Source organism: Trachemys scripta, chromosome 3 (genome assembly GCF_013100865.1).
Source record: "Trachemys scripta elegans isolate TJP31775 chromosome 3, CAS_Tse_1.0, whole genome shotgun sequence".
Classification (NCBI taxonomy): Eukaryota; Metazoa; Chordata; order Testudines; family Emydidae; genus Trachemys; species Trachemys scripta.
The window spans coordinates 143,876,632-143,892,854 of NC_048300.1; the positions used below are offsets into that span (position 1 = coordinate 143,876,632).

A 16,223-nucleotide genomic window follows, 5' to 3' on the forward strand; every position below is an offset into this window, starting at 1 on the left:
CTAGTAAATAGAAAATCCACAAAATTCTGGCAGGATCCAGCAAGCTCCATTCTGGGAAACACATTTGTTAGCTGGTAACAATATACATGAAGCATGTAAGACCCTGGAACAGTATCAAAGCATTGTTGTCTTTTGCACAAAGAACTACACATCTTACACTTTTATTCAGTAAAACAATGTTACTCTATATACTGCCTATATTAATTACTCTATGTTTTTAATAGACACATGTCTGTCTTGAAATATGAACAGATGAATATTTTTCAGTGATCATCCTGGTCTTTATATTTCAGCTGTGTTTCCTGAAGAGCTGGGAACTAGTGTTCCTTTAACTGATGTTGAATGCCGAACATTGATCTACAAGCCTCTGGATGGAGAATGGGGTTCCAGAACCCGGGATGAGGAATGTGACAGAATTATTGCAGGGATAAACCAGCTCATGACTCTAGGTAAACATTTGTGATTGAATAATTTAAGAAACATTCAGGATGGAAGCTAACTTTCATAGGAACGGATGATAGGCATTTTTATGAGAACACCACAATCCACAAAATTAGTAAATGCTGTCATTGATCAACTGCAATAGTAATAAAATCACTACTTGAATTATTACCTTATAAAAAAAAAGAAAATATTTTGTTCACAACATGACATATCTACATAGTGCCTTTAGTATACGGTCTGACCCAAACTTTCAAAGGTGACTAGTGATTTTGAGGGTTTCAGTTTTTGAACATGTAACTTGAAAGACCTTGAAGAGCTTGATTTTCAGAAAGTACTGAACACTTGCCCTTTGAAAATCAAGTCCGGTTTATGATATCTCAAATTGAGCACCCAAAATTACTTGCTAGTGTTGAAAATGGAGGCCCCCTATGTTGAATAGAAAAGCTGTAACTTCATTTTGAACAGATAGCAAAAAGTATGTATTTGTTTTGTTTTCCTAGAGAACGTTACAATGAATACCTGTACTTGGGATTTTTCCTAACTAAGCTGCTGTGTACTGCAGCCATCATTTTTCTTTTCTTTGGGTTGTGAAGAGAATGGATGTGTAATTTATTGGCTAGCAAATGGTTCACCATGAGTTTACCACTTGTGGGGACAAATGCCGATATATATTGGCAGCTTCTGAAAAGTGCAACACTATAAATTCTTCCTACATACACATCACTAATTCTGTCCTTAACATAGTCAAAGGTATGCATATATATAACTTTGGTCTTGTGATAAGATGGCTTTTGAAATGTGCATAGTTAATTTTCATGTGTCTATATGGTACTTAAATAAATGTGTGAACTATTACAAACAAAAATTTGGTTTAACAGGGATTAAGATTGGTTAAGTGTGACACCTTGGTGGTACCTGAATGTTTATACAGCATGTTGTCTTTGATGGGGACACACTGCATTTTCACAAGAAACTACCTTCTGCCCTCAACAAATAAGGAAACACACTACACATAACTCATTAATCTCCCTCTTTCAGAATAATGTAAAACATTAATTACAAAAGGAGTTAGCAAATTAGCAAATACCAGCAGTAATATGTGCAGTATGTTATGTGCTTTTGGAGAAAGTATGAGGTTGTAATTAAGGTTTCCACTATTGTGCCTCCATAGTAAGAATAATGGTATATTTAAATTATTTTAGCTGGTTCTTTTCATATTCTGTTCAAGGTTTTGTTTTTTTAACTACTACTATTGTTGCTTGTTTTGTATAAAGGTTCAATTTACTGTAGCAATCTTAAGAATAGATTTTTAACTGCAATAAAGCATTCTGTTTCACCTTTTTCTTAGAAGGCCAGCTCATCTAGCAACTAATTTTTGTCAATTCTTGTTTTTAAAAATATATTCTAAATATATTTTAGAGTTTAAATTTTTGTACTTATTTTTTTCATTCCTTCCCCTATAAAATCAGGTATTGTAAGAACCATAAGTCCAGTTGTACAAGTGGAGGGAAAGAAAAATAGTCTATGAAGCCTTCACTTGTTTGAATTCCATTATACTCTGGCATATTGTTTTTTCTGCTTGTATCATATTTGTCTTTGTCCTAAATTCCTTGTAAATTCCTCTGGGCAGGGATTACAGCTGTTATAGTAACAGTCTAAAGAATTACTTTGCACATTAAAATTTGAGAACTTTGAAGATGAGGGAGTGGTAATGCAGAGGTTCTCAACCTTTTTCTTGCCGAGGCCCCCCTCAACATGCTATACCAATGCTTCAGTCCCCCACTGCTCCTGGCTTGGGGGGGGAGAGGGGGAGGGTAGGTTTGCCAGTTTCAGCCGCATGTCGCTCCTGGCTTGGGGGTCGGCCGCGGGCTTCAGCCCTGCAATGCTCCAGACTGGGGAGGGAGGGCAACTGGTTTCAGCCATGGAACTCCACGGCCCCCCCGAAAGGGCTCCCAGACCCCCGGTTGAGAACCACTGTGGTAATGTAAAGATTAATGAAGTGATATTTTTCCAAAGCAGAGTGAGTCAGAAGTGCACCAGTTAATATTTTGGAATTGCATATTTTGAATTATATAACTTACAGATTGTATCTGTAACAAAAAGTAATTCTCTTTTTTTATATATATATAATATGGACTGCTTCTCAGAGTGCAGTCCTTCATGCACAGAGGGATGGCTCTGATTAATCACTACAGTAATCATGCTTATGGCATGTGCTACAGCACACGTGTGTGTGTATAAAGTTTCACTAATATTTTAAAGTATGTAGTGTTGGCTTTTCTTGTTTGATTCTGTCACTTACTATTTGTATTCTAAACTTCAAGGTGTGGGTGGGTGGGAAGGGGTGTTGAAAATAAAAAAGATCTGAAACAGACTATTAAAGGGCTGGTTTTATGTGATCTCACATTGAGTTTTCATTTGTATTTAGATATCGCTTCTGCATTTGTGGCACCTGTGGATCTCCAAGCTTATCCAATGTATTGCACTGTTGTGGCATATCCCACAGATCTCAGTACCATTAAACAAAGACTGGAAAGCAGATTTTACAGGTTAGATCCAAGTCTCTGTTACTTCTATCAAGTAGTGCCAAACAGATCTTTTTGCTTGTCTTTTTATAGGATGATATCTAACAAAGAGATTGAAATAGATTGACTGTGTCCATCTGTCTCACCATGCATCTATCCTTCATCTAGGTTTTCTTTTTTAAAGTGTTAAAGTAGGGATTGACCAGCTATTTTTCTTGATGTGAATTTAAGAATATGCATATTGTTCAAGTGCCTAGTCCTGCAGTTGGCTCCATGTGTGTGGATCCAACTGCAGGATCAGGGCATATGTCTATAAAGTGATTTTCAAATCAAAGTAATTGCATTTATGCTTTTAAAATTAAACAAACTGATTGAAAATATTCAGTTTACTGTTTAAAATGATAAATTGAAAAAATAGGCAGAATATACCTTACGCCATTTTAATGTATTTATTGGCAGTTTATAGTAAGAGTCTGCACATAACACATACTTTAAAAAGAAACTGTTGGCTTGGCAATTTAATCCCTTTATAAAAGTCTTATTGAATTAGGACATCATTTCATTGATTTTGCAGACAATTGTTTGGATTTTGTTTTAACTTGTTAGCACAGTTTTCATCTCTTTTCCTAAATGATGGCTTTGTTCAGCAAATTGTCTTTAATATTTAGTATTTAATTATCTGAGATAAAGTATTGTTCTATTAAAATACTTTGTGGAAGACTGCTCCTCTTGAATTACAGAAGATATTTGTTTTGAGAATTTATCCCCTCCCCCTGTGCATATGGTATGTTGTTTTGCTACTTGGGCTGAATCTGAACATTAATATGTAGTGCGCCTTGCGTATTCCTACATTACTAAGTTGCCATTGTAATATAAAACTGTTTTTTCATTGTCAGAGAAAACGGACATCAGAGGCTTTTGAACAAAATTAGATATTTACTTTTTTCTCTCTTACTTTCACCCCTAGCCCATTTCTCTCTTTCTTTCTCTGGGTATTTTTACTGGAAATGTTACTGAAATGCTATTGCAAACTTAGAAATTCTTTATTAAAATTGCCAAATACACATTCTGTTCTGTTCTAAGATAATATGTTCCAAGATGTATGTCTAATTTTAAAAAATAATATTAATCATAAGACAATATTTATCTGCCCAAGGAATTTTATGCAAACTGAAGATTTGGTTCTTCTTCAAGTAATGTCCCTATAGATGCTCCACTTCAGATGCATGTACACCCCGTGTGCTTTTGATCAGAGACCTTCAATAGCAGTGTCCATTTGGCCTACACAAGGTCCCGTACCTCCTGATGCACCACATCAAGGCTATATAGGTCTGTGCAAGAGAACCACCCTCAGTTCCTTCTCCACTGCCTTGGTCTGAGACAGACCCTGAGCGTGTCTGCCTCAAGTGTGCCTCAGCCAAAAGAATTTTTCCTAATTGCTAGTTTAGTTCAGTTGAGTTTGTTAGTTAGATTAGTTTAGTGGTTGAGAGGATCAGTTTTGTTCCTCTCCCCTGCCTCTGGGGTGGGTTGCCGAAATGCACCACCTTGGATACACAGTGTATCCCTATCTCAATGACTGGGTCCTCGTGGGACTCTCACAGTGGGAAGTCACCTCTGTGATCCTTGCCCTTCGCCCGCTGTTGACATCTCTACGTATATGCATCAACAAGAACAAGTTGGTGCTGACACCTACACAGAGAATGCACTTGATCAGCATGCATCTCAACTCCGTTGCAGCCAGGGCTTTCCTCATGGCAGACTGCTTCGCAACACTGACATCTACAGACCCAGCATGGACCATATGCAGACCAGAGTTGTCCTTCCCCAGACCATGCTGTCTTCCCTCACATGGTGGACTGATCCTTCCCAGGTCTTAATCGGCATCCCCTTCTCCCCTCCCATACCACAGGTCACCATCATGACAGATGCCTCCCTTGCAGGTTGGGGAGCCCACCTGGACCACCATACCCAGGGTCTCTGGATGCCAAGGGAGGCCAGAATTAACATAAACGTGCTAGAGCTCTGGGCGGTCCATTTCGTATGTCAGGCCTTTCTCTCACTTGTCCAATCCCTCCACGTTCAACTCCTTTCCAACAACATCACAACAGTCATATACGTCAACAAGCAGAGTGGCGCCAAGTCTCTCTCCCTCAGCTCCGAGTCTGTATGCCTCTGGAACCGGTGCATTAAACACAACAGAATGCTTCAAGCCATGTACCTCCCAGGTATCTAGAACTCCCAGGCCGACGCACTCAGCTAGACACTCTACATCAATCACGAGTGAGAGCTACACGACGCTATACTACAGTACTTTTTCGAGCTCTGGGGCACCCCGCAATGGGACCACTTTGCCACTTCCGAGAACAGCAAACTGCCCCTCCATTGTTCCAGAGGGGCGATAGGGGAGGACCAGTAGGGTGACGCTCTCCTCCTCCCGAGACCAGAAATCTTCGCTATGCCTTCCCTCCCATTCCCTTTCTTCCGCAAGAGCTATGCAAGATTTGCAGACACAGAGCCACAGCACTACTTGTAGCATCGTCAGATCTGGTTCATGGACTTCCTTTGACTATCCACCCGCACACCGATCTGCCTTCGTGCACTCCCAGATCTATTCACACAAGATTGGGGGAGACTCTGGCATCCCAATCCAAGCCCTCTTCACCTCATGGCCTGGTATTTGGATGGGTGTCAAGGGTAGACCAGGTATGCTCCACCCTGGTGCGGCGAATCCTTACTCAGAGCAGGAGAGAATCCACCAGGCATGCTGCCAAGCAAAATAGAGACACAGTATCTATACCAGTTGTCCTGAACTATCTTCTCACCCTCAAAATGTCCGACATAGCCATCACTTCTGTACGGGTGCCCCTAGCAGCAATCAGTACCTTTCTTCCCCCTATTGACAGCACCTCGGCCTTTACGCACCCCATCACTGTCCACTTCATGAAGGGTTTACTTAATACTTCCCACCAGTACTGAAGCCCACACCCATATAGGACCTTAATCTCATCCTTTCCGCTCCCACAAAACCATCCTTTGAACTGTTGGCAACATTCTCCCTCTCCCACCTCTTGATGAAAGTGGCATTCCTGGTAGCCATAACTTCAGCCAGGTGGTCAGTGAGCTGGCAGCTATGATGGCAAATCACCCCCCCCACACACACCACATTCCACAATGACAAAGTGTCCCTTCGACTCCATGCTAAATTTTCTCAAAGATCATGTAGGAATTCCACCTGAACCAGTGCATCCATCTACCTGTTTTCTACCCAAACCACACACTTACCACACTGACAGGGTCCTACATTCCCTCGATGACTTTCTACCTTCACAGGACTCGACCCTTTCACACATTGCCAAAGCTCTTCATGGCCATTGCCGAACGGTCCAAGGGTCAAGCCTTCTCTTCCTAACCAGTCTCCAAATGGGTATTGGGTTGCATCCAAGAATGCTACAACCAATCTGGTGTACTCTCACCTGCGAGAGTCTACACGAGCGCGGGCCACCATATTGGCCTCACTAGCAGATGTGTCCTGGCAAGACATCTGTCAAACAGCTACCGGGCTGTTAGTCCACATCTTCACAGCACGTCCTCAGAACGGCTTTCTCCACGAGTTTCTCCACTCGCTCAAAGATTCAGAAACAATGCTTCACTTGCTGGGCATTTATACCCGTGTTCCCAAGAGGAAGCATCATAGACAGGTATATAGGTCAAGACCAACTCTTCAGCCCATTTATCATTAACTCCTTAGGAGTCACCATGCAAAAGACAGATGGTGTATAGATCTAAGAATCCAGCCTTTGCAACATCCACTGCTGTTTCATGCTCTAGCCCCCAGGTAAAGTTTCTTTTGATGGGAATGTTGAGACCTCTGTCCCTTTATTGATGCCTCTCCTGTCCCCTATTCAGATGTTTGGAGGTCACCTTACTCAATTTGCCAAAAACTGGACATCCCAAACTACAAACAAATTGTTTTAGATCTTATCCATGGTGACTGTTCCAGTTTCTGACATCCCTTACGCAGTTCCTCTTCAGGGATCACTCTTACAATGAGATTTTACAACAGGAAGTGAACTCCCTGTACCTCAGGGGAGCCATATAAAAAGTTCCACCTCAACACCACGGGAAAGGATTGTATTCCCCTTACTTCCTGAGTCCCAAGAATAATGGAGGCCAATTCTCAGGCTGTGTCAGTTAAGTTTATCCAAAAACTAAAATTGCGCATGATCTCCTTGGCATAGATAATTCTCTTGTTAGAGGAGGGCAAATGATTCACGGCTCTTGATGTGACAGATGCATATTTTCATATAGATATTCATCCAGCTCACAGGAGTTTCCTTGGTTCCTCTTTGATCATGACCATTACCAATTCAGAGTCCTCCCCGTTGGTCTGACCACAGCACCGATGGTGTTTACAACAGTTTTCTAAATTGTGGCTGCTGGGATGAGAAGAGAAGGATTTACAGTCTTCCCGTACCTTGATGACTGGCTTCTCAGAGGCAACTTAGAAAAGGGAAGAAGGGGAATCCGGAGAACTAGAGATCGGTCAGCCTCACCTCAGTCCCTGGAAAAATCATGAAGCAGGTCCTCAAGAAATGCATTTTGAAACACTTGGAGGAGAGGAAGGTGATCAGGAACAGTCAACATGGATTCACCAAGGGCAAGTCATGCCTGACCAACCTGATTGCCTTCTATGTTGAGATAACTGGCTCTGTGGATATGGGGAAAGCGGTGGACGTGATTTACCTTGACTTTAGCAAAGCTTTTGATACAATCTCCCACAGTATTCTTGCCAGCAAGTGAAAGAAGTGTGGATTGGATGAATGGAGTATAAAATGGATAGAAAGCTGGCTAGATCGTTGGGCTCAATGAGTAGTGATCAACGGCTCGATGTCTAGTTGGCATCCAATATCAAGTGGAGTGCCTTCGGGGTCGGTCCTGGGGCCAGTTTTGTTCAAGATCTTCATTAATGATCTGGATGATGGGATGCATTGCACCCTCAGCAAGTTTGAGGATGACACTAAGCTGGAGGGAGAGATAGATACGCTGGAGGGTAGGGATAGGGTCCAGAGTGACCTAGACAAATTGGAGGATTGGGCAAAAGAAATCTGATGAGGTTCAACAAGGACAAGTGCACTTAGGACAGAAGAATCCTGTGCACTGCTACAGATTGGGGACTGACTGGCTAAGCAGCAGTTCTGCAGAAAAGAACCTGGGGATTACAGTGGACAAGCAGCTGAATATGAGTCAACAGTGTGCCCTTGTTGCCAAGAAGGCTAATGGCATGTTGGGCTGTGTCACAGGGTTGGGACTCACCACCTGGCGCCTCCTACCAGTTGTCTTGGGAATTAGCTCTGTCCAGTGGAGTACCTCTTCCTGGTGGTGTCCCGTCCGTCGTCTCGCCCTCGGTTGGCGTGTCCGGACCCGCGTTGCTCCCTAGCTCGCGGCGTCCTCTTCGAGCCACTGCCCTCCAGCAGTGCCCCTTAGTCCATCCTCACCCCCTTCCGGTGGGGGAAGGGGTGTCAATCAGCTGCCTCTCTGCATCCTGGCCGATGTGGCCAACTGCACCCTCAAAGTCACTCCCCTATCGGCAGGGGGTTGGTGCAACTCTAGCTGGCCACTCTGTCGGCAGGGTGCAAGGCAAAGGGGAAAGGGGGGGACCCAGGCCCGCCCACTGCTCTGGGTCCCAACTCAGGGACCCGCTAGTGGCAGCCGTCCTGCCCTCCTTCTCTCCCTCCGTCTGTCCGCGTCCCTGGGCCACTTCCCCTTCAGACTCTAGCACCGGCTAGGCCCTTCCCTTCAGGGCCTGCAGCCTGACAGACTCCGGGCTGGAGTTACCCTCTGCTCCCCCAGGCCTGCCCAGCACTGCACTGTCCCGGGTGCTAGTCTCCCAGCCTGGAGATAGACCCTCCCCTGTCGAAGGCCTGGGACAGACTCCCTGCTCCTGTCCTGAGCAGCCTTCTTATAGGGCTGAGCCTGGCCCTAATTGGCTCCCTCCAATCTGGGCCCTGATTGGCTCCCTATAAGGCCTTCCCTGATTGGCTCCCTGTCTGTGCAGGCCCACTGGCCTGCTGCAGCCCAAATTCAGGGAGTGGGGCAGCCGCCCCACTACAGGCTGCATTCGTAAGAGCATTGCCAGCAGATCGAGGGAAGTGATTATTCCCCTCTATTCAGCACCACAGATGTGGTGAGGCCACATCTGGAGTATTGCGTCCAGTTTTGGGCCCCCCACTTCAGAAAGGTTATGGACAAATTGGAGAGAGTCCAGCGGAGGGCAATGCAAATGATTAGGGGGCTAGGGCATGTGACTTAGGAGGAGAGGCTGAGGGAACTGGAGTTATTTAGTCTGCAGAAGAGAAGAGTGAGGGGGATTTGATAGCAGCCTTCAACTATCGTAAAGGGGGGTTCCAAAGAGGATGGAGCTCGGCTGTTCTCAGTGGTGGCAGATGACAGAACAAGGAGCAATGGTCTCAAGTTGCAGTGGGGGACATCTAGGTTGGATATTAGGAAAAACTATTTCACTAGGAGAGTGGTGAAGCACTGGAATGGGTTACCTATGGAGGTGGTGGAGTCTCCATCTTTAGAGTTTTTAAGGCCTGGCTTGACAAAGCTCTGGCTGGGATGATTTAGTTGGGATTGGTCCTGCTTTGAGCAGAGGATTGGACTAGATGACCTCCTGAGGTCTCTTCCAACCCTAATCTTTTATGATTCTATTACTCCTAAAAGGAGGTCCACAGGGGAACCTGTGTTCTGCTCAGTCTTTTACCTTCCTTAGGTGTCTGCATCAATCACAAAAAAATCCATGTTGGTCCACATGAGGTGCATAAACTTCATAAGGGTGACATTAGACTTAACTGCACAAGAGCGTATCTACCTCTCAAAAGGTTTCAGGCCACAAGCATTCTATGCACAAGATCTCTATTAGACCCAGGACATCAGTCAGAACTTGCCTTTCCCTCCTTGGCCACATGACTTCATGCACCTATGTTACACCATTTGCCAGGCTACATCTACAATGCCTAAAAGCCTGGCTTCTCAGAGTATTCACCAGAGAAGGGCACCATGAACAAGGTCCCAATTCCGCTCATTCTACTAGGCTCTCTTGTCTGGTAGACACATCAAAACCTGAAGCAACCATCATTACTGATGCCTCCCTTTTGGGTCACAGTGTGCACATGGGAGATCATATGGAACAGGTCGTCTGTACCTCTATGAGTTTAGAATGCATATCAGCTTACTAGAACTCAGTGTGATACATTGAGCCTGCAATGCCTTCCTCCCACTCATCCAATCCAAACACTTTCAGATAACATTGGTCAATATGACAGCAATATCTTATATAAACAAGCAAGGGGGAATGAGATCTCTCTTTGTGCATCACATCACATAACTCCATCAACACTATACTTACCAGGGATGCAAAATTCCCTAGCAGACTGCCTGAGCAGATGTTTTTCCACAAATCACGAATCAGAGTCATGATTTGGTTCTCAGTGACATGTTTGCTCAGTGGGGAATGCCAGCCTGACACCTTTTCGCCTCACATGTGAACAGGAAGCTTCCTCAGTATTGCTCCAGAGCATCCCTGGGAAAGACCTGTTGGGAGATGCCCTCATGTTGTGGAAGGGCCACCTGGCATATGCTTTCCCTCTAGTTCCTTTGATACCACATTTTTTCCCTAAGATATGCTGAGATAGAGGGCAGATCTACATCAGCACAGAGAGCTCTGCGGCGGTATATTTACTCCACCTCATTGCACCCAACCTGCCGAGACAGGTCCGGTTCACTGATGTGTTGAAGCTCTCAGTACAGCCAACCATGAACATCGGCACATTGCCGGACCTTCTAACGCAACACAGGGGCAAGGTCACAATAGAGGGCCGCTGCAACTCAGAGCCTGGTATTTGGATGGGCATCAGGGATAGAACACTCATGTTCCAAGAGAGCAATCCATCTTTAACCAAAGTAGAAAAGATTCTATGAGAAGCTGTTCCTCAGCTAAATAGAAGCCTTCCTCCACTTGGGTTCATCAACACAATTTGCCTCTGGACTCTGTCGGAATCCTTGATATATTAGAGTTATCTCTTTACCCTTAAGCCTTTGGATCTTGCATTCAATTCCCTGCAGGTGCATTTAGCAATCAGTGCTTTCCATCCTATAGTGGATAACCATATGATCTTTCGTACACCATCACAACTAGATTTTTTGAAGGGAATTCTCAGATCCTTTCCACCAGTGATGATGTCCGCACCACAGTGGGACCTCAGTTTTGTTCAGTTGTCTCTCACTGAGACTCCCTTTCTGCCGCTGGCTCCATGCTCTATGATCTGTCATTGAATGTGGCCTTTCTGACAGCCATAACTTTGGCCAGAAGAGTCAGTGAACTGGGAGCGATTATGGCCATAAGTCATCTGTCTTGGATGTTTTAGACATAACAAATCCTGCATCTTGGCAGGGAGTTAGACTCGATGACCCTTACAGTCCCTTCTAACCCTATTATTCTATGGTGGGCCCACCATACACTATCTTCTATAAAGAAAAGGTCTTGCTACATCCCCTCTCCAGATTCATACCTAAGGTAGTTTTTGAGTTTCATATGAGTCAGGTCATCCACTCCCCTGTATTTTTTCCTAAACCACGTGCCTTGGAAGAGGAGAGAGGACTGCATTCTCTGGACATCCAGAGAGCTTTGGCCTTTTATCTGCAGAGAACAAGGGACATTACAAAGACACCTAAACTATTTTTTCCATAGCGAAACGATCAAGAGGTCAACCTATATCAGCGCAGAGGCTTTTGAAATGAATCTTGGGCTGTATTACGCTTTGTTATCAACTATCTGGCATCCCCCCACCAGAAGGGGTAAAGGCTTATTCCACCAAGAGCAAGCTACTTCAGATTCATCTCTGAGAGAGAGACCCATATGAGATAAAGGAAGGCAGTGTGATGGGGTATACAAACCCCAGACTGGTCAACAAGGGGTTAAGGAGCAGGTTTGGGCCTGTAAGGGATGCACAGACTGGAGGAGGAGTTTAAAGGAAGCAGAATAGCTCATTTGGGGGCAGACAAGGGAAGAGCACAAACCTGCAACTCGCAGGTCCTGAGAAGAGCTGAGGGAAGGCAAGATCTCGCCCTAGAACAACTGCCCAAAGATCTTTCCCTGATAGAAGGGAGAACCTGCTTCAGAAACATCCCTATCGGGAGACATTCCTCTTTCTCTTGTATGGACTCAGTTTGTTTGTGTTAACTCACCTAGTTTTGTTTATGGACTACCCCAGCAGGGGAGACATCTGGAACTGACCTAGCTGAGGGCCAAGCAACAGGAGGAGGCAGCCTCCACCCTGAGGAAGAGGGAGCTATCACACCATGCACAGCCACAACGAGCTGCCAAACAATCATAGAATCATAGAATCATAGAATATCAGAGTTGGAAGGGACCTCAAGAGGTCATCTAGTCCAACCCCCTGCTCAAAGCAGGACCAATTCCCAGCTAAATCATCCCAGCCAGGGCTTTGTCAAGCCGGGCCTTAAAAACCTCCAAGGAAGGAGACTCCACCACCTCCCTAGGTAACGCATTCCAGTGTTTCACCACCCTCCTAGTGAAATAGTTTTTCCTGATATCCAACCTGGACCTCCCCCACTGCAACTTGAGACCATTGCTCCTTGTTCTGTCATCTGCCACCACTGAGAACAGCCGAGCTCCATCCTCTTTGGAACCCCCCTTCAGGTAGTTGAAGGCTGCTATCAAATCCCCCCTCATTCTTCTCTTCTGGAGACTAAACAATCCCAGTTCTCTCAGCCTCTCCTCATAAGTCATGTGCTCCAGACCCCTAATCATTTTTGTTGCCCTCCGCTGGACTCTTTCCAATTTTTCCACATCCTTCTTGTAGTGTGGGGCCCAAAACTGGACACAGTATTCCAGATGAGGCCTCACCAATGTCGAATAAAGGGGAACGATCACGTTCCTCGATCTGCTGGCAATGCCCCTACTTATACAGCCCAAAATGCCGTTAGCCTTCTTGGCAACAAGAGCACACTGTTGACTCATATCCAGCTTCTCGTCCACTGTGACCCCTAGGTCCTTTTCAGCAGAACTGCTACCTAGCCATTCGGTCCCTAGTCTGTAGCAGTGCATGGGATTCTTCCGTCCTAAGTGCAGGACTCTGCACTTGTCCTTGTTGAACCTCATCAGGTTTTTTTCTGCCCAATCCTCTAATTTGTCTAGGTCCCTCTGTATCCGATCCCTACCCTCTAGTGTATCTACCACGCCTCCTAGTTTAGTGTCATCTGCAAACTTGCTGAGAGTGCAGTCCACACCATCCTCCAGATCATTAATAAAGATATTAAACAAAACCGGCCCCAGGACCGACCCTTGGGGCACTCCACTTGAAACCGGCTGCCAACTAGACATGGAGCCATTGATCACTACCCGTTGAGCCCGACGATCTAGCCAGCTTTCTATCCACCTTACAGTCCATTCATCCAGCCCATACTTCTTTAACTTGGTGGCTAGAATACTGTGGGAGACCGTATCAAAAGCTTTGCTAAAGTCAAGGAATAACACATCCACTGCTTTCCCCTCATCCACAGAGCCAGTTATCTCATCATAGAAGGCAATTAGGTTAGTCAGGCACGACTTCCCCTTCGTGAATCCATGCTGACTGTTCCTGATCACTTTCCTCTCCTCTAAATGTTTCATAATTGATTCCTTGAGGACCTGCTCCATGATTTTTCCAGGGACTGAGGTGAGGCTGACTGGCCTGTAGTTCCCCGGATCCTCCTTCTTCCCTTTTTTAAAGATGGGCACTACATTAGCCTTTTTCCAGTCATCTGGGACCTCCCCCGATCGCCATGAGTTTTCAAAAATAATGGCTAATGGCTCTGCAATCTCACCTGCCAACTCTTTTAGCACCCTCGGATGTAGCGCATCCGGCCCCATGGACTTGTGCACGTCCAGTTTTTCTAAATAGTCCTGAACCACTTCTTTCTCCACAGAGGGTTGGTTACCTTCTCCCCATGCTGTACTGCCCAGTGCAGCAATCTGGGAGCTGACCTTGTGCGTGAAGACAGAGGCAAAAAAATCATTGAGTACATTAGCTTTTTCCACATCCTCTGTCACTAGGTTGCCTCCCTCATTCAGTAAGGGGCCCACACTTTCCTTGATTTTCTTCTTGTTGCTAACATACCTGAAGAAACCCTTCTTGTTACTCTTAACATCTCTTGCTAACTGCAACTCCAAGTGTGATTTGGCCTTCCTGATTTCACTCCTGCACGCCTGAGCAATATTTTTATACTCCTCCCTGGTCATTTGTCCAATCTTCCACTTCTTATAAGCCTCTTTTTTGCATTTAAGATCAGCAAGGATTTCACTGTTTAGCCAAGCTGGTCGCCTGCCATATTTACTATTCTTTCTACACATCGGGATGGTTTGTTCCTGCAACCTCAATAAGGATTCTTTAAAATACAGCCAGCTCTCCTGGACCCCTTTGCCCTTCATGTTATTCTCCCAGGGGATCCTGCCCATCTGTTCCCTGAGGGAGTCAAAGTCTGCTTTTCTGAAGTCCAGGGTCCGTATTCTGCTGCTCTCCTTTCTTCCTTGTGTCAGGATCCTGAACTCGACCATCTCATGGTCACTGCCTCCCAGGTTCCCATCCACTTTTGCTTCCCCTACTAGTTCTTCCCTGTTTGTGAGCAGCAGGTCAAGAAAAGCTTTGCCCCTAGTTGGTTCCTCCAGCACTTGCACCAGGAAATTGTCCCCTACACTTTCCAAAAATTTCCTGGATTGCCTGTGCACCGCTGTATTGCTCTCCCAGCAGATATCAGGGTGATTAAAGTCTCCCATGAGAACCAAGGCCTGTGATCTAGCAATTTCTGCTAGTTGCCAGAAGAAAGCCTCGTCCACCTCATCCCCCTGGTCTGGTGGTCTATAGCAGACTCCAACCACAACATCACCCTTGTTGCTCCCACTTCTCAACTTTATCCAGAGACTCTCAGGTTTTTCTGCAGTATCATACCGGAGCTCTGAGCAGTCATACTCCTCTCTTACATACAACGCAACTCCCCCACCTTTTCTGCCCTGCCTGTCCTTCCTGAACAGTTTATATCCATCCATGACAGTACTCCAGTCATGTGAGTTGTCCCACCAAGTCTCTGTTATTCCAATCACATCATAGTTCCCTGACTGTGCCAGGACTTCCAGTTCTCCCTGCTTGTTTCCCAGGCTTCTTGCATTTGTGTATAGGCACTTAAGATAACTCAATGATCGTCCCTCTTTCTCAGCATGAGACAGGAGTCCTCCCCTCTTGCGCTCTCCTGCTTGTGCTTCCTCCCAGGATCCCATTTCCCCACTTACCTCAGGGCTTTGGTCTCCTTCCCCCGGTGAACCTAGTTTAAAGCCCTCCTCACTAGGTTAGCCAGCCTGCTGGCGAAGATGCTCTTCCCTCTCTTCGTTAGGTGGAGCCCATCTCTGCCTAGCACTCCTTCTTCTTGGAACACCATCCCATGGTCGAAGAATCCAAAGCCTTCTCTCCGACACCACCTGCGTAGCCATTCGTTGACTTCCACGATTCGACGGTCTCTACCCCGGCCTTTTCCTTGCACAGGGAGGATGGACGAGAACACCACTTGCGCCTCAAACTCCTTTATCCTTCTTCCCAGAGCCACGTAGTCTGCAGTGATCCGCTCAAGGTCATTCTTGGCAGTATCATTGGTGCCCACGTGGAGAAGCAGGAAGGGGTAGCGATCTGAGGGCTTGATGAGTCTCGGCAGTCTCTCCGTCACATCGTGTATCCTAGCTCCTGGCAAGCAGCAGACCTCTCGGTTTTCCTGGTCAGGGCGGCAGATAGATGACTCAGTCCCCCTGAGGAGGGAGTCCCCGACCACCACCACCCTCCTCCTCCTCTTGGGAGTGGTGGTCGTGGAACCCCCATCCCTAGGACAGTGCATCTTTTGCCTTCCAATCGGTGGAGTCTCCTTCTGCTCCCTTCCCTCAGATGGGCCATCTAGTCCACTCTCCGCATTAGCACCTGTAGAGAGAACATGGAAACGATTCCTCACCTGTATCTCCATTGCTGGTGCATGGACGCTCCTCTTTCTTCTTCTGGAGGTCACATGCTGCCAAACCTCCTCACAATCCTTCTGTCCCTGCTCCGCCTGCTCTGAATCTTCAGAACATTGTGGCCGTAGAAGCATCTCCTGACGTCTGTCCAGGAAATCTTCATTTTCCCTTATGCAACGTAGAGTCGATACTTGTTTCTCCAG

At 45.8% G+C, this 16,223-nt stretch overlaps 1 protein-coding gene across 2 annotated transcripts in view; it reads left to right on the forward strand.

Annotated features, from left to right (window-relative positions):
- Window positions 1-16,223, forward strand: part of PHIP (pleckstrin homology domain interacting protein) — a 339,129-nt gene that overhangs the window by 298,134 nt on the left and 24,772 nt on the right. For both annotated transcript variants that reach the window (XM_034766155.1, XM_034766156.1), the window contains exons 30-31: window positions 294-449; window positions 2,873-2,993. In XM_034766155.1, coding sequence (XP_034622046.1) covers window positions 294-449; window positions 2,873-2,993 — 277 coding nt within the window. The remainder of the gene's footprint in view (window positions 1-293; window positions 450-2,872; window positions 2,994-16,223) is intronic.